The 24,588-nt window shown below is 45.2% G+C and overlaps 1 protein-coding gene across 5 annotated transcripts; it reads right to left on the minus strand.

Annotated features, from left to right (window-relative positions):
• Positions 1 to 3,639: 3,639 nt before the first annotated feature.
• LOC311503488 (copine-3-like) lies at positions 3,640 to 24,488 on the minus strand. 5 transcript variants are annotated; one of them, XM_084566228.1, is made up of 16 exons: positions 24,395 to 24,488; positions 23,545 to 23,718; positions 23,257 to 23,436; positions 19,778 to 19,852; positions 19,276 to 19,347; positions 19,112 to 19,189; positions 18,939 to 19,028; positions 18,233 to 18,331; positions 18,067 to 18,150; positions 17,878 to 17,937; positions 17,557 to 17,690; positions 17,366 to 17,420; positions 6,477 to 6,528; positions 5,927 to 6,060; positions 5,330 to 5,563; positions 3,641 to 4,677 (listed from the first exon to the last, which is right to left on the minus strand). In XM_084566228.1, exons 2-16 carry the CDS (start codon positions 23,701 to 23,703, stop codon positions 4,558 to 4,560), a joined length of 1,626 nt encoding a protein of 541 aa, XP_084422354.1. In that variant the 5' UTR covers positions 23,704 to 23,718; positions 24,395 to 24,488; the 3' UTR covers positions 3,641 to 4,557. The 5 variants fall into 5 exon arrangements, with proteins under 5 accessions (XP_084422358.1, XP_084422354.1, XP_084422355.1 ...); XM_084566229.1 differs by having other exon boundaries at positions 23,545 to 23,713; positions 24,395 to 24,461; XM_084566231.1 differs by having other exon boundaries at positions 23,545 to 23,713; positions 24,401 to 24,451.
• Positions 24,489 to 24,588: the final 100 nt, after the last annotated feature.

A 24,588-nucleotide genomic window follows, 5' to 3' on the forward strand; every position in this document is an offset into this window, starting at 1 on the left:
ATCAGTTATTAATACAATTCATTGTGTATCTTGAAGGGTCAAAAAGGTAAAAACAGACGGCATTCTTTGATGCTTCCACCCACCAAGTAACTTGCAATTATAGCCATTTTTTTTCTTGTTAATGCTGTAAACATTCTGCTACTGTGCAAACCTTTGTTTATTGTCGTACTGTATTAAACAAACAGACTGATAATAAATACTAATAAATAACTACTAATAACTAATAAATCATTTCTCAGTCTTTGCTAGCTGTTTGTGAAATTTTGTGCTCGCGCGCTCGTTTGTTCACATCCTGTGCATCTCCTTGGGGCTAAGCCCCCCCTGTCCTGAAAACCTAGTGACGCCTCTGATTTTCGTTATGTTTCAAAAACAGCTGCAGTTTCTAAACTAAAAAGACAAGCCAGAGATCTGGTGGATGACATCGCTGCCGTGGGACAGGACGGAGGTCCCCCACCTGGAGGACTGGTGCCGGGAGAACCTCCTCCTGCTGAACGTCAGCAAAACAAAGGAGCTGATAGTGGATTCCTGCAGGAAACAGCAGAGGGACTAGCATCCAGTTATTATCAGTGTATAAAATGAATTCATTGTTTCATAGACAAATTCATTGATAAGTTATCTTCATGATTTGATCACTTAGAATAAAATAAAGGATTATAACACACATTGTTATTATTATTTTTAAATACCTGCAAGTACGCCACTTTATAGAGCAAAGATTCAGGGAATATGGACACTAAACACAGACACATAAACAACTTAACACTAAAGTTGAATAAAGTGAACCACAGACTCAAAAATAAAAATGAAAATACATAGGAATCATTATTTTTTTTTGTTTGTTTGTTTGTTTGTTTTTTTTTATTTTGCAATTAGTTAGCCGCCGGAAAATTCAGCTGTTTCAGTCACACTGACAGTCTGTTCTAGACAGTTAAGTTTCATTGGTTTCAGGGGTTAATATGGTGGCGGACCTTAAAGGAGCTAAAAATCAGAATGTATCAACATTATAAGGAAATACAAAACATCTAACAAAATCAGAAGATATCCTGGTACTCCTATGTACAATATAAGTGCCGCCCTTGTCAAGAAAGAACGGAGTAAACTTGCACCTAGATTAGGGGAAATTATGGTGGTACCAATACCCCAAAATAAAAGTCCATCGATGCAGGTAATACAATTCCACAGATCTGCTTCTGTTGTTGGAAAATAAAGTCCAAGGTCGTCACAGATCCTGAAAATTGCAGCTGCAATTCTTGAGTGACCACCAAGTGCAAGTAGTTGCCTGAGCCTGAAAAAAGATCTTAGCACCTGTCTTTGGATTTGGTAAAAATGAGCAACAAATCGTGGGAAGAACCAACGATACAAATGGTAGGGCAGGTTAATAATAACTGCAATAATTACAGACAAATCTAAGCGGTCAATGTCTCCAGCAAAAAGTGCTTGAAGCTGTTCTCTGTGCCTGGGATTATTAAGTGCAATGTCTGCTGCGATCAGAGTAACTGAAGCTGCAATGATTGCTCTGGTCAAATTAATTGCAGTTGCAATGGTTGCTCCGGTCCTGGTAAAAGCACCTGAGATTCTGTTTCGAACCATGGAAAAAAAATCTACAACTCCCGTCCGAGTCATGTTGAGAAAAGCTGCAATTCTTGCTTGAGCATGGGTGCAAACATGTGAAGCTTCTTCAATGATCCTGGACAAAATATATACAGTTCTTGCTCGAGCAAATTCAAAAGGCGTTAAAATAATGGACCTTGTGATACATATTGCTGCTCGACCCATAGACACAACAGATGCTTTGGCTGTGGAATAAACTGCTGCAATTGTTCTGATTATGGATAAAACCGTGCTTTCTGGAGGTCTGTCTGGGTTGTTTGGGTCAGTTTCCATGTTTTCCCATGATCTTTCATTCAATGTGTGTGGACCAATGAGGGCTACAGACAGGAGGAGACCAAGACGAGGAAGCTTTGACTCATCACTGGTACTATCCTGCTCTTGTTCATTTTGCTGAGCTTCAGTATGCACAGGGTCCAAGCCTGTAGAATGGGTGCTAGCATTTTGATGCAACTTCCTATGTTCAATGTCGCTTGGCATCTTGGAGTCTCTCAGGGTTAGGGAGAGTTTGTCTGGACATATTTCATTGCGCATGAGTGTTGCAGGCTTTACACCAGACGAACCTGGAAGACCAATTCTAAGACCCGATCCACTACCCTGCTCTTGTTCAATTTGCTGAATTTCATTACTCAGACCGTCTAGGACACAACGGGTGCTAGCATTCTGATGGAGTGTCCTAAGATTATTGTACCTTGGAACCATTAAGTCTCTTGGGCCATTTGGTAAAGGTACTTCATGAGCCACGAATTCTGTGGAGTTCACACTGGCTGAACTGGTGCGGTCAAATCCAAGACGAGACTGGATGAGGCGACCAGTAGCTTTTGCAGCCAACTGAATAACAGAATGGCCGACGACCAGACAAGTCAACATTTCTTCTGTTTTTGTAGGCGATGAAAGAATTAGAATAGCAAAATCTGATTTGCTTTCCTGCTCTCGTTTAAGGCGATGAATGAATTAGAATTGCTCTCGTTTAGAACTAAAACAACTCTTGCTGTATACTTTACGTAAATTAACTGGAGGTGTGAAGTGAAGTGAAGTGATGCAACTTGAATTGGAGGTATTTAAAGACAGAAGATCAAAGGCAAACATCAAAGCCTGGCCTGTATCGAAATCATATGACTAATTGTGTGACGTCATTGGACGACGTCAGTGCCCCAGACGTGATGACGTTGTTTGGGGCTTGTGTGTGGGCGGGGCTTAGCTGGAGGCAAAACAGCCCACAGGAATTCCTCAATTAACACAGACTAGCTTCTGCCGTCTTATTTTTGACAATGGTGGAAGAAAATGTGATTTTTTTTCATCCGAATATATACGGTCACTCATTACCCAGCACTCAAGTGTTACTTGAAATAGTTAACACTGATAGACAGACCCGTTTGCAATAACAGTGGCTGGAGGATATCTGACAGGATTAGCTTCTGTGCAATGGTCGGAGAGTTGATAGAGAAACCAAACGTCTACAGTAAATAGAAATTGAGGACACATAAATTCTATAATTGTGTCCTGAATGGTCATGAACAAGACTTTTTTGTGTGTTTTGTGTTGTGCGAGCCGACGTTCTGCCTAGCTAGCAGCAGCAGCAAGGCTGGAAAACAAACCAGGATCAGACTTATGATCCGAAGCTAACTGCACTAGCATGTCTGGCTAGGTAGGTAACCTACACCTCGTATTTGCCAACCATAAAGTTAACCACGTACCTGTTATGTATTAGATAGTTGTATGGGCTACTGTATACGCCAACTGAGGTTATTACACAGGCTAACGGCTAACGAAAAAGCAACATGTTGTTAGCTGTGTTATGTTTAGCAAAATATGAAATGAATGAAGCTTGCCAGCTCGTTATTGCTAACCCTAGCGCTAACTCTCTAGTGGAAGACTGGCTCCCTACAACACAGCAAGATGACATTTTGATAATTGTTTGATTCATTTTTAATCTGAGATGAGAGACTGATTTATGAGATAAACTGTGCCAAAGTTTAAAAAAAAAAGTGGGTTTCTGATGAGTCTATTTTCTTACTGGATCGATTGGCGACCTGGATGTACCCCAACCTACAGAGGGCAAGCTGTTACAGAAGATGAATGAATGAATGAATGAATGAATAATACAATGTCTGGATTTAGCTCTCCAGAGGGTTAAAGAAATTGTTTTAATTTAAATGAAAATGTTTTGTCTTGAGCTCACAGCAGTGGCCGACATCTTGTTTTTATTTCCTTCAGATCGACAAATATGACCAGAGAGTAAGAAAATGTACAGACGTTTCATCTAAGCCTTTATCGGTGTTCACTGTTAAACTGTTTAACCATTCACCCGCTTGTATCAATCAGCTTATTAGTAGCAGCAGGCAGCAGAGGAAATAGGTGTCCTCAGATTTGCCTCACTGAAAAGCTCTTCCAAACTTACCAGCATTTAAGTTTGAAATCCAAACATCACATACATCCACAGAACAACACACGGATCATGCACATGATCGACTGCTAATATGAGCTCATAAGAGTGAGACGAACATAATGTACAAAAAGACTACATAGTAAATACAACACATGTCAACAACACGGAGAATGGTGGTAAGTCAAATTCTTCAATGAGTCTACTCTTCTTTAAAGTTTAAGACAAAGAAATACAGGTTACTCACTGATAGAGAGTAAAACCAGCACAGAAAAAGATAAGTGAGAAAAGTTTTTTAAAAAACAAAATATATTCAATGATACAACTGTGGTACACTGAGTATACTGGGGTTATATTGTAACTGCTTACTGATTATCATGCACTTTACAAGCTGTTTGGTTGAGTCACAGAAACACTTGAACTTTAAATCATATCACATGTATTTCAGTGACTGATTTGAGATTATTTGAATTTTCTTACATAACAGACAACTCTTGGCATCAATATGCACCACTCCATACACAGAATAAAAGAGGGAGACAGACAGCGCATAGGAGGCCTTACTATGAAGGCTCAGGTGCACTGGATATATTAGGAGGTTTCAGCTTGTAAGAATTGAAGTAGGATGTAACTTGATCAGGAAGCTCTGCCAGGACGCTCTGGGCAAGGGCCACATTGCTTCCCTGCAACGACAATGTTAAGAGAATGAGAAGCAGACAAAGGAGTTGGTTATCTGCACAAAAAAAGATCTGACAGTAGTGCCAGGTTCACTTGATGGACAACTTGTTGAAACTGTGGAAACTTTTAAATACCTTGGCACAGTTCTGGACTGCCAGATAAACTTTCTCAGAAAACACAGATTTTGTTTTTAAGAAATGTTCACAGCGGCTTCACCTTCTTAGAAAACTGAGCTGTCGTGGGGTCAGTCCAGTGATTCTGGAACTTGTGTATACTGCACACATAGAGAGTGTCCTAACATTTCATCTCTCAGCTTGGTTGGGACACTTGAGCAGTAAGTGCAAGAGTAAACTAAACAGGATTGTGGCAATGGCAAGCAAAATTGTGGGAAAACACCAAAAGTCTCTGACTCACATCCATACTGAGAGGATGGGGAGGAAAGCTAAGCGAATCCTGGCAGATAGCGCCCACCCTCTTTTTAATAAGTTCGAACTTTTGAAATCTGTTTGTCTGTATTTGTAGTCTTTAGTTGTCTCCTTTAGGGTCATGCTGCCTTTCACTGTACATGTGTCTGTGCTGCTGACAGCTTATGGCGATCAGTACAGTCAGAGGAAGGTAATATCTGTGTTGCAGAAAGGGTTGTGGTCTGCTACTTACTCTGAATTCTCTGAAAGGCACAAACTGGACGATGTCTCTAGAGGCGACATCACCCGTGGGTGAAACCAGCAGTTTGTCGTCGCTGTCGAGGAACTCCATTGCGCTGAAGTCTGCCCCGCCGACACCCACTATGATGATGGACATGGGAAGACGGGAGGCCTCTACTACTGCGGTGCGTGTCCGGTCCATGTCTGTGATCACCCCGTCTGTGATGATGAGCAGCACAAAGTATTGCTGCACGTGGAAAGAAAAGATTTAATCAGACACTGACAAACATTAAATATATGTTTTTTTCTGGCTGTCTGTTAAAAAAATGGCAATATAGGAAAAATATTGCACAATATATGAATATATAAGACAATATGAGAAAAAATAGGGAATATAAGAATATATGAGCCAATCAAATAAACTAGGCAATATAAGAATATAACAACATATTATTGTGATTTTGTCATCACTGAATCTTGTCTTTTTTTAAAAAATAGGAATAAAACAGACAAACAGAAGTGGATAAGCACTGCTGTATGGTTATCCTATCATCAGGTTTCACACTGGCCAATACTTATTTGAGTATTTAAACACTCACTGCCTACTTACTGTGGCCTGATGCTGATGGAGAGCTTGTCTGGCAAAGCAAGCCACGTGGTTGATAATTGGAGCAAAGTTAGTGGGACCCCAGAGCTTCAGCTGAGGTATACACTGCCGGTAGGCATGCACCACACCGTCTATGCCTGCAATGCAAGTACAAGGCAGCACCAACACATTATTACTGGGTTTAAAAAGTGAATGTGAGTCTCACGTGTGCCCAGAATGTGTCTCTTAAGTTTCAGCGTGATACACAGCGCAGATTGTTCTATCTACCATCCTGTATATACCAAATGAGCTTTCCCAGTGTCTGCAGCTATAAAAGAAAATGAGCTGCTGCTCCCCATGTCCCTTTCCAGAAGAGGGCAGTCCCTTGCCTGAGGAGTTAAACTGTACTTGTTTGAACCAGCCAGGGCTGGCGCTTATCTCCTCATGATATAAGAAGCAGCAAACCTTCAAAAAGCTTCTTCAGACAGGCTGTTTTTGATTGAAGGGAAGAAACATATTTTACATATAATCACATTTTAGTGTGAGCTAATTATGTTTATAAGATTAAACTTACCTGCACAGAACGGATTTGTTGGATTGAAATTGACAGGAAACTCGTGGGAAACCTGCAGACACGAGTGATAAAAACACATAAAAGATTTAGAATATTCTTAAATGATAAAATCCACTTTGGAAGATTTTCCATGTGTAACTATGATCCCTGCAGCTCAGATCTCAAGGATACTGTTTAGAGGTACAGACAAACTGAACGGATAATTGACGAGAGCACAGTTTGTCTGTTAATCTGAAGCTAATATAAGGATTTGAATAAGTCGAATTAAGCAAACATGTATATGGTATAAAATGCTGTATTCCGGGGGCGCGGCCGGCCGATGACCCCGAGCTCACCGTTTTGCTTGTTTGTTTGTTTGTTTGTTTGTGTTTTTAAGCTTGTTTTAATGAATACTTTGAGCAGTTCTTTTACCTAGCGTGGATGCAGATTACGGTCATTCTTGCTTATGTGCCCGGACCAAATGACGAGGCAGTAGGGGAAAGAATAGCAGAAAGCTATAATAATGCACTGGCCCGCTCTGCAGACCAGCCGGTCTTCGTTCTCGGGGACTTCCAATTCTTGCAATCTGTCTGACCACTTGCCTACGCTTCAACAATATGTTGATTGTCCCACACGCCTAAAACGGACGCTTGATCGTTGCTATGGCAACATCCCCGAGGCGTATAAAGCGGTATGCAGACCGCCTCTTGGAAAATCTGACCACAGTGTAGTCCACCTTTTGCCTAAATATAAGGCTGTGGTCCAATGACAGTAAAGAACAACTGAGAGACTGTTTTGATGAAACAAATTGGGACGTCTTCTTTGAGTCCTGTCAGGATGGGGACGAACTCACAGACGCCATCACATCATATATTAAGTTTTGTGAGGACCATGTGTCTGACTGTAAAGATATTCCCAAATAATAAATCCTGGGTCTCTAAACAACTGAAAACCTGTCTAAATGAGAAGAAAGCTGCTTTCTGTTCTGGCAACATGGAATTAATGCAGGAAAAAAGGAGACGATTGAGAGGGAATATACTTAAGGCTAAAATTGAATATAGGAAGAAAATAGAGTGCAAATTCTTCAATGGTAACTTAAAACAAGCCTGGGAGGGTCTAAACACCTTAATGGGCAAAACCAGTAAAAGAGGAGATAGTTCTGTGAATAACAGTCAAGGTTCTGTTGATGAACTGAATCGGTTCTTCTGTAGATTTGATACTGAGGATGACAAGCCTGAATGTGACAGGATCTGTAAAAGCCTTCCCTCAGGATCACCAACAGTCATCACAGTTGATGCTGTCGCTAAAAGTCTCTCTAAGTTGAAACCAAATAAGGCCACAGGCTCAGATGGCCTGAAGGCTCGTCTTCTTAAAGACTGTGCTCGCCAATTAAAAGGAGTTTTCTCAAGGCTGTTCAATTCCCTCCTAGTCACACGGGTGCCCAAATCCTGGAAAGTCTCCGTAATAAGGCCAGGTGCAAGCAAGCCTGAAGATTTTCGACCAATTGCCATCACCTCCATGCTGTGTAGAACTATGGAGAAAGTTCTGGTGGGCCTCCTGACCTCCACAGTGGCTGGAGTTCTCTTTCATAATATTTCGCTCGATGTCTCACTATGGGATGCACGCCTCGCTGCAGCCCTCAGAAGCATTAATCTCATTACGCCAATCCTGATTGGCTGGTGAACGTGTCCGTCCGCCATAGGTAGTCCCACCTACCTTAAATAGCTCAGGCGGACGGCAACACGTCATTCAAACACCTCTTCTCACTCGGAGCATATCTCGCGTCCAGGGCTAGCTAGCTAAACTGTCCACAGACTGATCTTTTTTAGCTTCGGTCGCCGGGCGCTTCTGGCCTTGGACGTGTTCTGCCAGTCGGTCACACCAGATCGACCCCAGTGCTTCCTCGCCCTCCACGGCCTGGTCAGCACTGTCCTCGACGCCTCACCACGGCGCTTCGAGTTCCGAGTATTAACACACCAGTTAATCCCTCGTCTTCATAAGTTAACACACCAGTTAACTGCACCCGGTTAACACACCAGTTAGCTGAAACACCTAGTTAGCACACCAGCTAACTGCCTCGATTAGCCTTGCTGGCACACCAGCTAGCGAGGAATGGAGGCTAGAATCCCTCACACCAGAGGGCACGGAGACTCCGGGGCCCGTCCCTGTCGCTGTGGGAATAAGATCTCGAAAAATGATCCACACCAGGTCTGCTCGAGCTGCCTAGGGCTGGAACACGCCCGACTGGCTATCGATGTCCCCGGCTCGTGTCAACACTGCGCAGTGTTCACAATTAAGAGTCTCCGCAGACGGCTAGCCCGCCAGGCTAGCTTGTCTGGGCACGACCCCTTTCTCCCTCCCGACGGCGCCGCCGCAGAGGACGGAGAGGAGATGGCGGTCGCTGCGGTGGCGACTCCGAAGGCTAGCGCCAGCTGGGGCTCCCAGCTCGACCTAGCCGCGGATCCCCCGCAGGAGGAAGATGTTCTGGAACTGGACTATGGGGACGATGAAGATGTCGCCTCGGAACTCCTCATATCAGAGGATGAAGAAGAGGACGACGTCTTCATCACTCCGGCCCGGGCTGCGCAGCCCGCGGCCTTCGTCGCCTCTCGGGATGGAGAGGAGGGTAGCATACCAGCTTCTCCCCTCCCCAGCTCGGACATGCTCGACGTGTGCAAACGCGCTGCTGCCCGGCTTGGCATCCCCTGGCCCGCTGTCGTAGCTGAGACCACCAGATCCCGCTACGAGGGGAAGAAATTGCCCTTGGCCAAGAGCGCGACGAAGCAACTTCTCCCCGTCTTCCCAGAGCTGCTGGATGAGGTCGCGCGCTCGTGGAGAGACCGCCCTTTCAGCAGCAGGAGCCCGATTCCCGGAGCCTCGTCCCTCGATTGTGAGGCGATGGACAGCCTGGGTCTGCTCCGCATGCCTCCGATGGAGCCACTCGTTGCGGCGCACCTCCACCCCCGCCTGTCAGCGGTGTCCTCTCGGAGCCCCAGCCTGCCGTCCAAGTCGGACCGTTTTCAGTCAGCCCTGACTGAAAAGGCGTACAAGGCGGCTGCGCTTTCGGCCAGAGCGCTCAATGTCCTCTCCCTGCTCACGGCTTATCAGGCTGAGTTGTGCGAGGATTTTGTGCAAACTCAAGACCCAGCAACGTGGGAGGAAATACCGGTCATCACCGACCTGTGTCTCCGTGTCCAACGCTGCGCGGTCCAGGCCACGGGGAGATCGCTGGGGACCATGGTCCTGCAGGAACGAGCGCGATGGCTCAACCTCGCCAACCTGTCGGACAGAGAGAAGGACGACATCCTGGACATGCCCATTGTCCCGGAGGGGATTTTTGGTTCCGCGTTGGCCTCGATGCAACGGCGGTGTGAAGCCAAAAAGAAGGAGGATGAAGCTCTCCAGCTCTGCCTCCCTCGAAAGCCCCCAGCGCCCTCTCCACCTGCGCAGCGTAAAACCTTTGCGCAGGCCGCTTCTCAGGTTTCGCAGTTCAAAATGCCGAAACAGCTGAGACCCCAGCCCGCCCCACCTGCCCCGCCTGGTCGGCCCGGCTGGCCCAAAAAACCCCCGGCCCCGACTGCAGCTTCGCCGGCGCGGCCCGCGCAAGCTGCCAGCAACCAGGCCAGGAAGAAAAAGAGAGCGGCCTGACCACCCCTCTCTCCACCGGTGTTGCAGCTGGAAGTTCCCCGTTCTCCAGCTCCACCTGTTTGGCTTTTGAGCGTGCACCTGGGGGTCCCCCACGCCCCCATCTCCCAGCTGCCACGGACCGTGCCAGAGCAAGCCGGGAGAGATGGACATTTGACGGCGGAGGGTTCAGCGGTTACCCCTCTCTCATGTCCACAAGCACGCACACATACACAAGTTTTCACGCAGAAAATAAAGTGTGTTCCACTGTCGCATCCAGGCCGCGGGCTAAGGGCGCAGTTAATAAAAGCCAAATTTGTCAAAATAAGCAGCGCGGTGGCGACACCCGCTGCCCCCCTCCGGCGAGAGGCCGCGGCTCTCCCCGGGGTGGGGGCTGTGAGGTCCCAGCCGCTGCGCTGTCCTCCCGGGCAAAAATGCACGGCGCCGCACAGGGACCGTGTCGTTCCACCACGAGAGGGCGCCACCGCACCACGACGGGCGCCTCTCGTGGTGGAGGGACTGCGATGCGTGTCGCCTCTCTCTCTCAGATGGGAGAGATGGGCCGCACTCGCAGCCCCATCCTGGGTGTTAAAGACGATCTTGAAGGGTTACAGGCTGCAGTTCGCCGCTGTTCCCCCGCGGTTCGCCGGTATAATACAATCCCAGGCTCAGGGAGAGTCAGCTCGTGTTTTACGAGAGGAAATCCTCTCACTGTTAAACAAAGGAGCAATATGTGTCGTCCCTCCCGCACAGTGTCAGAGCGGTTTTTACTCCAGGTATTTTCTGGTCCCCAAACGGGGGGGGGAGCGGGATTCTCCCTATCCTGGATTTGCGGGCTCTGAACAAATATCTGAGGAAATACAAGTTCAGGATGCTTACACACGCATCCCTGCTGCGTCTTGTGCGTCAGAACGATTGGTTCACTTCTGTCGATCTGAAAGACGCGTATTTCCACATCCCGATCTATCCTCCCCACAGAAAGTATCTGAGGTTCGCTTTCCAGGGGATCTGCTACGAGTACCGCGTGCTCCCTTTCGGCCTGTCTTTAAGCCCGAGGGTGTTCGTGTGGTGCACGGAAGCAGCAATAGCCCCGCTGAGACGGCGGGGCATCCGCTTGGCCACGTATCTGGACGATTGGCTGCTTTTGGCACAATCGGAGCAGGAGGCCAGGGCGCACACGCGTATTCTCACACGGCACCTAGTCGATCTGGGTTTTGTGATAAACGCGGAAAACAGCATGCTGTCCCCGGCGCAGGGCATAATCTTTCTGGGATTATCCCTGGACTCGGTAACTTTCACGGCGCACCTGTCGGCGGAACGAGTGAAAGCTTTCAGGACGTGTCTCGCGCTTTTTCATCCAGGCAGGTCTGTTCAATTCAGATTGTGTCTTCGGTTACTCGGACTGATGGCGTCTGCCATCCTCGTAGTCCGTCTCGGTCGCCTCCACATGAGGGAGTTCCAGCTTTGGGTGGCCTCGTGTGGGTTGGATCCCGTGCGTCATGGCGCGCGGAGAGTGTTGGTCACACCGGAGTGCGCCAGGGCGCTGCGCCACTGGCGGGCCCCGTCCTTTCTGACCCTGGGGGTGCCCATGGGTTCCGTCCTGTCCAGGAAGGTGGTCACTACGGACGCCAGCCTGACGGGTTGGGGCGGAATTCACGAGGGCCGGTCTGTGAGGGGCCGCTGGGGATCGGACCTCCAGCGGGCTCACATAAATTTTCTGGAACTTTCAGCGGTGTTCCTCTCCCTGAAACATTTCCTTCCGTCTCTCATGGGTCATCATGTCCTAGTGAGGACGGACAATACGACGACGGTGGCGTATATCAACCGTCAGGGGGGATTGCGCTCCCGTCAGTTGCACATGCTGGCACGCAAACTGATCCTGTGGAGCTGCGGCCGTCTCCTCTCCTTGAGGGCGACGCACGTCCCGGGCGCGCTGAACACGGGCGCGGACCTGTTGTCCAGAGGCGCGCCGGTGTACGGGGAATGGGCTCTGCACCCGGAGATTGTGGGACAGATATGGTCCCGCTATGGTCGGGCCGCGGTGGATCTGTTCGCGTCGAGAGAGAACGCGCAGTGCGCGCTGTTTTACTCTCTGCGCAGCCTGGATGCTCCCCTCGGCGTAGACGCACTAGCGCACGCCTGGCCGCACGAGCTTCTTTACGCGTTCCCTCCCCTGGCCTTGATACCCCCCACTCTGTCCAGAGTGAGGGAGCACGGCCTCGCACTGATTTTGGTAGCTCCGCATTGGCCTGCGATGCATTGGCTGGCGGAGATATATCGGTTACTGTGCGCTCAGCCCTGGCAGCTCCCGCTGCGCAGGGACCTGCTGTCGCAGGGGGGGGGGACGGTCTTCCACCCGCACCCGGAACGCCTGGCGCTGTGGGCTTGGCCCCTGAATGGCTCAATCTGTCGGCTATGGGACTGTCACAGCGTGTGATTTCCACGATTCAGAGCGCTCGGGCCTCCTCCACTAGGTCTTTATATGACTGTAAGTGGAGAGTGTTTGAGGGGTGGTGTCACAGTAACGGCCACATTCCTTTTCAGTGTCCGGTAGGAGTGATATTGTCATTCTTGCAGGACCTGATTGACAAGCGAAAAGCCTTCTCCACGGTTAAAGTGTACTTGGTGGCTATCGCCGCCTGTCACGTGGGGTTTGGGAAGCGAACGGCTAGCCAGCACCCTCTGGTTTGCCGTTTTATGAAGGGGGCGCGCAGGCTCCTCCCCGTTTCCAGACCGCTGGTACCTCCGTGGGATCTGGCTGTGGTTCTGGAGGGACTTAAGGGCCCTCCTTTTGAACCACTGGAGGGAGCAGATTTGAAACACGTGTCTTTGAAGACTGTGTTGTTGCTGGCTCTGGCTTCGGCCAAACGAGTTAGTGACATCCATGCGCTTTCGGTACATCCGTCATGCGCTCAGTTCTTCCCGGGGGATGTGAGGATGATTTTGAGGCCCAACCCGGCTTTTGTGCCCAAGGTGTTGGGCTCATGTTCCCCTATTGACCTTGTGGCTTTTGCTGCTTCATCAGAGGGCCAGCAGTCACATGCGTTATGTCCGGTTCGTGCGGTGCGCACTTACATGGACAGGACTAAGGGGTTCAGGAGGAGCGATCAGCTGTTTGTCTCCTGGGCTAATCCTCATAAAGGAAAACCTGTCACGAAGCAGCGCCTATCCCACTGGATGGTGGAGGCGATTGCTTTGGCCTATACGAGTCAGGGTTTGCAGCCACCTGTGGGCCTGCGAGCGCACTCGACTCGGGGCTTGGCCGCATCCTGGGCCTTATTCAGGGGAGTCTCTGTTCAGGACATCTGTGCTGCGGCGAGTTGGTCCTCGCCTCTCACGTTTGTCCGCTTCTATAGGTTGGACGTCTCCGCGCCGTGCGTGGCACGCGCGGTTTTACTGTCCTGATGGGAGCAGAGTGTTTTTCCCTGTGGGTTGGTGGACGCTAGATAAGCTTGTCTGGCAATACGGGAGCTACCACATCCCATAGTGAGACATCGAGCGAAATATTATGAAAGAGAACTTTAGGTTATTTACATAACCCCGGTTCTCTGAGTAATATGAGTGAGATGTCTCACCAGACAACCCTTCTTGCTTGGGCGAGTGAGAAGAGGTGCTTATCTTGAATGACGTGTTGCCGTCCGCCTGAGCTGTGCCTCAGTCTTTTAAGATTGCTGTAATTAAGCCCTTACTTAAGAAAGCCACTTTAGATCCAGATGTTTTAGCCAACTATAGACCAATCTCCAACCTTCCCTTTATTTCCAAAATTCTAGAAAAAGTTGTTGCTAATCAGTTGTGTGACCACTTAAACAAGAATGGTCTGTTTGAAGAGTTTCAGTCAGGTTTTAGAGTTCATCATAGTACAGAAACAGCTCTGGTTAAAGTTACCAATGATCTCCTCATGGCTTCAGACAGTGGACTTGTCTCTATACTTGTTCTGCTAGATCTTAGTGCTGCATTTGACACTATTGATCATAATATTTTACTACAGAGACTTGAAAGTGAGGTCAAGATTAAAGGAACTGCATTAGACTGGTTTGAATCCTATCTATCTGACAGATTCCAGTTTGTTCATGTCAATAATGATTCCTCTACTTATACAAAAGTAAGTTATGGAGTTCCTCAGGGTTCTGTGCTAGGACCAATACTCTTCACGTTATACATGTTGCCATTAGGCAAGATTATTAGAAAACATGGCATAAACTTTCATTGCTATGCAGACGACACCCAGCTATATTTATCTATGAAACCAGATGAAACTAATCAGTTGGTTAAACTCCAAGCATGCCTTAAAGACATAAAGGCTTGGATGACCTGTAATTTCCTACTCTTAAACTCAGACAAAACAGAAGTTATTGTATTCGGTCCTAAGCATCTCAGAGATTCATTATCTAATCACATGGTGTCTTTGGATGGCATTACCTTGGCCTCCAGTACTACTGTAAAAAACCTTGGTGTTATATTTGATGAGGATATGTCCTTTAAATGTCACATAAAGCAAGTGACCAGGACTGCCTTCTTTCACCTGCGTAATATCGTCAAAATTAGGAACATCCTGTCTCAGAGTGATGCTGAAAAACTAGTTCATGCATTTGTGTCGTCCAGACTGGATTATTGTAATTCATTACTGTCTGGCTGTCCAAATAGCTCTTTAAAAAGCCTCCAGTTGATTCAAAATGCCGCAGCAAGAGCATTGACAGGAATTAGCAAGAGAGATCATATTACTCCAGTTTTAGCTTCTCTTCACTGGCTCCCTTTAAAGTCTAGAATAGAATTTAAAATCCTCCTCCTTACATACAAGGCCCTTAAAGGCCTAGCTCCATCGTATCTTAAAGACCTTATTGTACCATATCATCCCAGCAGATCACTTCGGTCTGAAAGTGCAGGCCTACTTGTGGTTCCTAGAATTTCAAAAAGTAGAATGGGAGGTAGAGCTTTCAGCTATCAGGCTCCTCTCCTATGGAACCAGCTCCCAGTTTGGGTTCGGGAGGCAGACACTCTCTCTATTTTTAGGGTCAGGCTTAAGACTTTCCTTTTTGATCAGGCTTATAGTTAGGGCTGGACTAAACCATCCCTTAGTTATGCTGCTATAGGTCTAGGCTGCTGGGGGACGATGCACCAAACACATGTCCTCCTTCTTTCTTCTCTCTCCTCTCTCGCATCCTCCACTTTCTTTTCTCTGGCACAGAGCTCTTGCCCTCTAATTTCCTATATACTACTAGTCATACAATTCTGTGCTATTACTATGTAGAATGTTTACTGCTGTGTGTGTCCCACCCCCCTTCCCCCCCCTTCCCCCCCTTCCCCCCTCTTCCCCCCCTTCCCCCCTCTTCTTGTGAGTATCTCTGGCCTGGAGTGGTGTGTTTCCTGTGGAGCTCTATACTACATCTGTTGTCGTGGTCTCATCAGCCTGCCTAGTCTTCATGGAATCCTGAAGTTATCCACTCCTACCTGAATGAACAATTCTCCAACCTGCCTATGATTCCTCTTACATTTTCAAACTGTCATGTAACATCATCAGTTTGTATCATAAGATTCCACATGTACACTTTAGTCAGATATGTGTATCTATGACAGATGTATGTTTATCTTGCTGTTCTCTTCTCTTCTCTCTTTGCTGTTCTCTTCTCTCTTTCTTCTGTCTGTACCCGGCTGGCCTTAGGCAGATGGGTCCCTCCATATGAGCTGGGTTCTGCTTGAGGTTTCTTCCTGTTAAAAGGGAGTTTTTCCTTGCCACCGTTGCCTTCAGGCTTGCTCTGGGGGTTTCAGGCCGGGTTTTTGTAAAGCGTCTTGAGACGATTTGTATTGTTATTGACGCTATATAAATAAAATTTAATTGAATTGAGCTATTTAAGGTAGGTGGGACTACCTATGGCGGACGGACACGTTCACCAGCCAATCAGGATTGGCGTAATGAGATTAATGCTTCTGAGGGCTGCAGCGAGGCGTGCATCCCATAGTGAGACATCTCACTCATATTACTCAGAGAACCGGGGTTATGTAAATAACCTAAAGTTTTAGATCCACTCCAGTTTGCTTACAAAAGCAATAGAGGTACGGATGATACTGTCCTGACTCTGTTAGATTCAGTCTCAAAGCAGCTTACACTTCCTAAAGGATATGCAAGGGTTTTGTTCGTAGATTTCAGTGCAGCTTTTAACTCTATGAAGGTGCATATCCTTCTGAAAAGGCTCGTCGATCTAAATGTTGATAAGGGCCTGATTCTTTGGATCAGAGACTTTCTCTCCTGCCGCCCTCAAAGGGTGTGTGTTAATGATACTCTTTCAGGAGAGGCTGTCATAAGCACAGGCTGCCCACAAGGTAGTGTTCTTTCACCCTTGCTTTTCTCTCTATTTACAAATGAATTTGCACTTAATGATCATAACTACAAGCTGATTAAATACGCTGATGACATGGCCTTAGTCGGCTTGTTACTGAGAACGGACACTTCTGGTGAGACCTCCTATTTTGCTCACATTCAGGCTTTTGAAGCATGGTGCATAGATAGCAAGCTGGAAATCAATGTTTCAAAAACAAAGGAGTTGGTTATCTGCACGAAAAAAAAAACGATCTGACCGTAGTGCCGGTTTCACTTAATGGACAACTTGTTGAAACTGTGGAAACTTTTAAATACCTTGGCACAGTTCTGGACTGCCAGATAAACTTTTCAGAAAACACAGATTTTGTTTTTAAGAAATGTTCACAGCGGCTTCATCTTCTGAGAAGACTTGAGTTGTCGTGGGGTCAGTCCAGTGATTCTGGAACTTGTATATACTGCGCACATAGAGAGTGTCCTAACATTTCATCTCTCTGCTTGGTTGGGACACTTGAGCAGTAAGTTCAAGAATAAACTAAACAGGATTTTGGCAATGGCAAGCAAAATTGTGGGAAAACCGCAAAAGTCTCTGACCCACATCTATACTGAGAGGACGAGGAGGAAAGCTAAGCGAATCCTGGCAGATAACTCCCATCCTCTTTTTAATCAGTTCAAACTTTTGAAATCTGGGAGGAGCTATAGAGCCCCTTTGGGTTTTTTTTTTTTTTTTTAAAAAGTCTTTTATCCCTAATGCCACTGGCATTCTTAACACAACCAAGTGACCAATCCACATGTAGTGACTTGAACTGCCATCCTCTGTCTTACTGTATTTATTATTATGTCAATGTAATGCTGTGTGTCTGTAGCAAAATCTGTGTACCTGATTAGCTTTTTAAGACAATCCTCAACCTAAACTGTGACCACTGTAACCGTGACACTGAAATCTCCAATGTCAGGTTTGACTGTTTCATACCTGCCAGGAGGGAGGCACCTGGGCTCCAAAGCCAAACACTGGAAACATCTTGTTACTACACAGAAAAACAGACAGAAGACACGTTTGGGTAAACAGTACCACAGAGTCTCACTACTGTAGGAACAAAGGACCGTCAGCGTCAGCGTCCTGTCACCCACCCATCTATATCAAGTGAGGATGTTGGAATTTACCTGTCGTAGTCCTGGATGATATTACCCACCGCCCAGATGGCTGACAGGTATTCGTTATGGCCCTCGGGGTTGATATAGTGGAGAGACTGAGGAGTCGTCGGGTCCCCATTAGAGCCTGTGAAGTCAATGGCAATCTGGGAAGTGTCGGAGGAGAGGATTTTCAGACCAGATGCAAATGCAGCAGTAGCAGTATTTATCCTAGACCTATGCTACCTGGAGGTAATTCCAAGGCTACTAAAACAATCTAACAAAACTATTGATTTGACTTAAATAAAAAGTATTAAAGTGAAAACATCTTTTGTCTGGCATTTCAAAACTCACCGTGAAGTTGAGCTGACAACCGCCCATTATATAATCCAGGAAGCTGTACTCCTTGACCACCTGTTAGATAAAACATCACTTAAACTATGTGCAGCAATGCACGATGTACTGTATAGTGATCGAATTTACAGCTGCACAGCTACAAAGTTGCAGTAAGGCGTCCTAAATACTCATCATACCAATCATTACCTGGCATTGCTTTATGTAAATAACCCCAGAGTTTTTATAATCGATCTTATTTATCTTCTTTGGGTTAACACATTCCAACCCAACCTGCAAGAGGGAACATAAGTCAAGTGAAATAAACATAATCAAAGCAAATCAATGTATACACACACATAGAAAAAAGTCTCACGGGGGATAAGTGCGTTCCTGTTTGCATCTCTGCTAGCGTGGTCTTAAAGGTCCCAATAAGGGCGTGGGAGCCGTTCATGCGGTGGTCGTAGCAGTCGACCTGAGGACACAAACACAATGATTTCCTGTAACAGGTGACAGAATAAAAGCCACATCACGACCCAGTATGAAAAAAAAACAAAAAAAAAACACTACTAACATTTTGAATATTAAATTAACAATATGTTTCTCTTTAATAACAGGAATCATGAACGAGAAAGCACTAAGAAATGTTTGCATTTTGTTGAACTTTGTAAATGTAAGTAACACCTGACATGCACAAGTAACGTTCCAATTCAGTTCATTATTAGTGTAAATGCAGTATGAGTAATTCACATTAGTGGGGAAAAAAAACAAGAAGCGCACACCTTCACGTGGTGACGCCATGAATCGTTCATACGGTCGTTTATCCGGCCGGAACGCAAACGCCAACCCCTTGTTTTAAGTTTGGGAGCATTGCAAGATTAAAAGAAAATGCAGTTAGAAAATGAATTATTAGTACGTGAGAGTAGTATGAGTAACCAGGCAACGAAAAAAAATCTGAACTGAGCAAGATATACAAGTTTTTCAGCTCAGGGTATTCTTCAAGGGATGTTTAAGGAAACATGTTAACAGAGTGCGTTATACACAGCAGAGTAACTGAAATAAAACGGTAAAGACGTATTTACCTTTATAGGCTTCTCCACATCTCCTCCACAGAGGGCTCGCAGCGAGATGCGGAAGGGTCTCCACGTTGGGCTCAGGTTGTCACGTACGACCTACATGAGCAGGATGCGATGAGCCGTGAGTCAGTAATACTTCTATAAACAAGGAAGAACGAGTTGAAGGTAAACACACGTACCTCCGTCCTGTGAGCCAGCTGCCATCCCGTTTCTGTCAGCTTGTAGAATTCCAGGAAAGGGTCGGACCACCACAGAAACTGAACAAATATATCTCATCAGTAAAGCACAACAGTTAAATGAGATCAACGGCAGTTTAAATGTTAGAGAACTCCAGATTCAGTACCTTTTTGTCCAGCTTGCGCGCTGACACTTCAAGGTTTGCCACTCTGGTGTCTGTTATTTCTTCAGCACAGATCTGTTTAAACAAAAACAAATCTCGTAAGACATATGCGAAATTTTGTGGTTTGGATTACATAACAATGAGCAACACAGTTACACAGCAAGACTAATTACAGGAAGATGGTGGTATGTTATGACTGTCTGGCAAATACCAGAGAGAACTTCTGTTTCCAAACATAGTTATCTGTCTGGGTAATTGCTATAACTATATCTCAAGAGGAATTTAACACAACTCCAATAAGCCTCTAAAAAATGAACACATCTATCTATATTTTGACCGCATTACGACACAAAGATTTGAGTTTATGAGTTTTCGCATACAACAACAGTACAAAAAAAGCATCTGTTATTAAAGGTGCTGCCTTCCTTCCTCAATCACAGGTGAGTAGTTTATCAATGCTGAAAATCTTAATGAAGACAACAAAAAAAAAAAAAAGACCACGCACGGTGATGGTCCCCCGACCTGCCGGCCTCCGGTCCTTCAGCAATAAAGGTCGAGTCATCTGCCTGTTAGAAACAATCTGGACACAACAAACGTCGTCAAGGCACAATTTAAAAATATTCATTAATACACAGGATTAGATGTTACAATCCCTTGTGCCAAAATCCCAGGCCAGCTGAGAAACCCTAACAAACCTACAGTCATGTGATATGACGCTTAACCTACAATCTAAATAAACTAAGTAAATGCTGCTGGCTTGTACGGCCGGCTCAGCAGCAGACGCTAACTCAAACCTTGTGAAATATAAGCTAACCAAATGCTACTGGCTAGCTTAACCTGACATCTAAATAAACTAAATAAATGCTGCTGGCTTGTATGTCCCGCTCAGCAGCAGACGCTAACTCAAACCTTGTGAAATATAAGCTAACCAAATGCTACTGGCTAGCTTAACCTGAAATCTAAATAAACTAAATAAATACTGCTGGCTTGTATGGCCCGCTCAGCAGCAGACGCTAACTCAAACCTTGTGAAATATAAGCTAACCAAATGCTACTGGCTAGCTTAACCTGAAATCTAAATAAACTAAATAAATACTGCTGGCTTGTATGGCCCGCTCAGCAGCAGACGCTAACTCAAACCTTGTGAAATATAAGCTAACCAAATGCTACTGGCTAGCTTAACCTGAAATCTAAATAAACTAAGTAAATGCTGCTGGCTTGTATGGTCCGCTCAGCAGCAGACGCTAACTCAAACCTTGTGAAATATAAGCTAACCAAATGCTACTGGCTAGCTTAACCTGAAATCTAAATAAACTAAGTAAATGCTGCTGGCTTGTATGTCCCGCTCAGCAGCAGACGCTAACTCAAACCTTGTGAAATATAAGCTAACCAAATGCTACTGGCTAGCTTAACCTGAAATCTAAATAAACTAAATAAATACTGCTGGCTTGTATGTCCCGCTCAGCAGCAGACGCTAACTCAAACCTTGTGAAATATAAGCTAACCAAATGCTACTGGCTAGCTTAACCTGACATCTAAATAAACTAAATAAATGCTGCTGGCTTGTATGTCCCGCTCAGCAGCAGACGCTAACTCAAACCTTGTGAAATATAAGCTAACCAAATGCTACTGGCTAGCTTAACCTGAAATCTAAATAAACTAAGTAAATGCTGCTGGCTTGTATGTCCCGCTCAGCAGCAGACGCTAACTCAAACCTTGTGAAATATAAGCTAACCAAATGCTACTGGCTAGCTTAACCTGAAATCTAAATAAACTAAATAAATACTGCTGGCTTGTATGTCCCGCTCAGCAGCAGACGCTAACTCAAACCTTGTGAAATATAAGCTAACCAAATGCTACTGGCTAGCTTAACCTGACATCTAAATAAACTAAATAAATGCTGCTGGCTTGTATGTCCCGCTCAGCAGCAGACGCTAACTCAAACCTTGTGAAATATAAGCTAACCAAATGCTACTGGCTAGCTTAACCTGACATCTAAATAAACTAAATAAATACTGCTGGCTTGTATGTCCCGCTCAGCAGCAGACGCTAACTCAAACCTTGTGAAATATAAGCTAACCAAATGCTACTGGCTAGCTTAACCTGACATCTAAATAAACTAAATAAATGCTGCTGGCTTGTATGTCCCGCTCAGCAGCAGACGCTAACTCAAACCTTGTGAAATATAAGCTAACCAAATGCTACTGGCTAGCTTAACCTGACATCTAAATAAACTAAGTAAATGCTGCTGGCTTGTATGGCCCGCTCAGCAGCAGACGCTAACTCAAACCTTGTGAAATATAAGCTAACCAAATGCTACTGGCTAGCTTAACCTGAAATCTAAATAAACTAAATAAATACTGCTGGCTTGTATGGCCCACTCAGCAGCAGACGCTAACTCAAACCTTGTGAAATATAAGCTAACCAAATGCTACTGGCTAGCTTAACCTGAAATCTAAATAAACTAAGTAAATGCTGCTGGCTTGTATGGCCCGCTCAGCAGCAGACGCTAACTCAAACCTTGTGAAATATAAGCTAACCAAATGCTACTGGCTAGCTTAACCTGAAATCTAAATAAACTAAGTAAATGCTGCTGGCTTGTATGTCCCGCTCAGCAGCAGACGCTAACTCAAACCTTGTGAAATATAAGCTAACCAAATGCTACTGGCTCGCTTAACCTGAAATCTAAATAAACTAAGTAAATGCTGCTGGCTTGTATGGCCCGCTCAGCAGCAGACGCTAACTCAAACCTTGTGAAATATAAGCTAACCAAATGCTACTGGCTAGCTTAACCTGAAATCTAAATAAACTAAATAAATACTGCTGGCTTGTATGGCCCGCTCAGCAGCTGACGCTAACTCAAACCTTGTGAAATATAAGCTAACCAAATGCTACTGGCTAGCTTAACCTGAAATCTAAATAAACTAAGTAAATGCTGCTGGCTTGTATGGTCCGCTCAGCAGCAGACGCTAACTCAAACCTTGTGAAATATAAGCTAACCAAATGCTACTGGCTAGCTTAACCTGAAATCTAAATAAACTAAGTAAATGCTGCTGGCTTGTATGGCCCGCTCAGCAGCAGACGCTAACTCAAACCTTGTGAAATATAAGCTAACCAAATGCTACTGGCTAGCTTAACCTGAAATCTAAATAAACTAAGTAAATGCTGCTGGCTTGTATGTCCCGCTCAGCAGCTGACGCTAACTCAAACCTTGTGAAATATAAGCTAACCAAATGCTACTGGCTAGCTTAACCTGAAATCTAAATAAACTAAGTAAATGCTGCTGGCTTGTATGTCCCGCTCAGCAGCAGACGCTAACTCAAACCTTGTGAAATATAAGCTAACCAAATGCTACTGGCTAGCTTAACCTGAAATCTAAATAAACTAAATAAATACTGCTGGCTTGTATGGCCCGCTCAGCAGCTGACGCTAACTCAAACCTTGTGAAATATAAGCTAACCAAATGCTACTGGCTAGCTTAACCTGAAATCTAAATAAACTAAGTAAATGCTGCTGGCTTGTATGTCCCGCTCAGCAGCAGACGCTAACTCAAACCTTGTGAAATATAAGCTAACCAAATGCTACTGGCTAGCTTAACCTGAAATCTAAATAAACTTAGTAAATGCTGCTGGCTTGTATGGCCCGCTCAGCAGCAGACGCTAACTCAAACCTTGTGAAATATAAGCTAACCAAATGCTACTGGCTAGCTTAACCTGACATCTAAATAAACTAAGTAAATGCTGCTGGCTTGTATGTCCCGCTCAGCAGCAGACGCTAACTCAAACCTTGTGAAATATAAGCTAACCAAATGCTACTGGCTAGCTTAACCTGAAATCTAAATAAACTAAGTAAATGCTGCTGGCTTGTAGGCCCGCTCAGCAGCAGAGGATAATTCAAACATTGTGAAACATAAGCTAACCTAACGCTAGCGTGTGGAGGAATGATCAGTGTTTTATTTAAAGCCGCTGTTCACGGTGAAGCTCACCTGACCCAGGGTGCATTCAAGTTCCCCCAGGAAATCATCGTCACCCAGGTCATAGGTATCGTTGTCAATATCATACACACAGAACTTCAGGCTCTGCACCATCTCGAAATAGTAGTCGATGACGAACTTCTTGGCAAACTTCGGATTCAGGCAGTTCAGGATCATCTCTGTTCGCCCAAACTGATGCACAAAGAAAAAACACACACACATAAGTTCCTGTCACGTGGCTTAGGCTCAGTCGTGTCAAGCATATTATTTAAAAGATATAAAAAGATTTTTAACACAGACCTCGTACCACTGGGAGCCTGACGACTTGATGTACAAGGCACACAGAGGGTCGGACTTAGAGAAGACATCCATGTCCATGAGGTTTTCACAGGAGATGGTCAGCTCCACCTTGGTGGTCATATGGGTGGGATCTGGCACTGGGGCCCCACCTGAGGCCATGGCAAGCTGGCTGTACTAAGACACACAGATAGAAAGAAATAACAGTAAATATTATATATATATAGCCCTGCAATAGACTGGCAGTCTGTCCAGGGTGTACACTGCGTCTCGCACGATGACAACTCGGACAGGCTCCAGCAAAAGATGACACTGGGAAATACACAGATGTACATCTAACTACAATACGGTACAATTTTAATGTATTTTATTGTTTATTTTATTGTTTATTTGTCTAGGCTACAGCATTTCAGAGAAAAATAAAGCATGTTATAATATTATAATATAGCAGAATTTGTTTGCTTACACTTCTATGTTTAAAGAAAACTTATATTGGGGCATTAATAAATTAAATTAAGTCACCTTATTTATTTTTTTTTGAATTTTATATTTTTTTTTTCACGAATATTAAAAAATATGTAATTATATAATTATATATTGTTAAATACATTCTAATATAATTTTATAATTATTAAATTACATAATTATACATTGTTGAATACATTCTTATATCATACAATTAACAGTTTTACCGTTACAGGAGCTAACGGTAGGTTTTTTTTAGTTTACCGTTAAAAGGACCGAACGTGAACACGGAGGCAGAGACAGCAAGATGGGTGTGGCGCCTAAAAACCCAAACCACTTCAGTCATCCACGTGTTATCTCTTTATATTGGTTAACATATCAAACTCACCTTTACCTGCCTTTTAGTTGTTGAAAATTACAGAAGTTATTCCTGCGTCTTACTCGTTTGAGGCGTGTACAACGGTTATGTGACAACAACAGCTGGGCGTTCCATGAGGAGGAGGAGGAGGGGGGCGGAGCTGATACGGTGCACCGACACCGGCTACTCCTACATCGAGACGCCTTTTTGTAGACCCTTTAACT

The sequence above is a fragment of the Chelon labrosus genome, assembly GCF_963514085.1.
Source record: "Chelon labrosus genome assembly, chromosome: 18".
Lineage (NCBI taxonomy): Eukaryota > Metazoa > Chordata > Actinopteri > Mugiliformes > Mugilidae > Chelon > Chelon labrosus.

What these genes read in the sequence shown, in the direction of transcription:
- LOC311503488 (XM_084566228.1), bottom strand. Translation starts at nt 23,703, where the DNA reads ATGGCCTCAGGTGGGGCCCCAGTGCCAGATCCCACCCATATGACCACC. An exon ending in TTGAATGCACCCTGGGTCAG is followed by an intron (nt 19,853 to 23,256) that starts GTGAGCTTCACC and finishes TGTTGTGTCCAG; the next exon opens with ATTGTTTCTAACAGGCAGAT. An exon ending in ATCATCCAGGACTACGACAG is followed by an intron (nt 17,421 to 17,556) that starts GTAAATTCCAAC and finishes TTTTCTGTGTAG; the next exon opens with TAACAAGATGTTTCCAGTGT.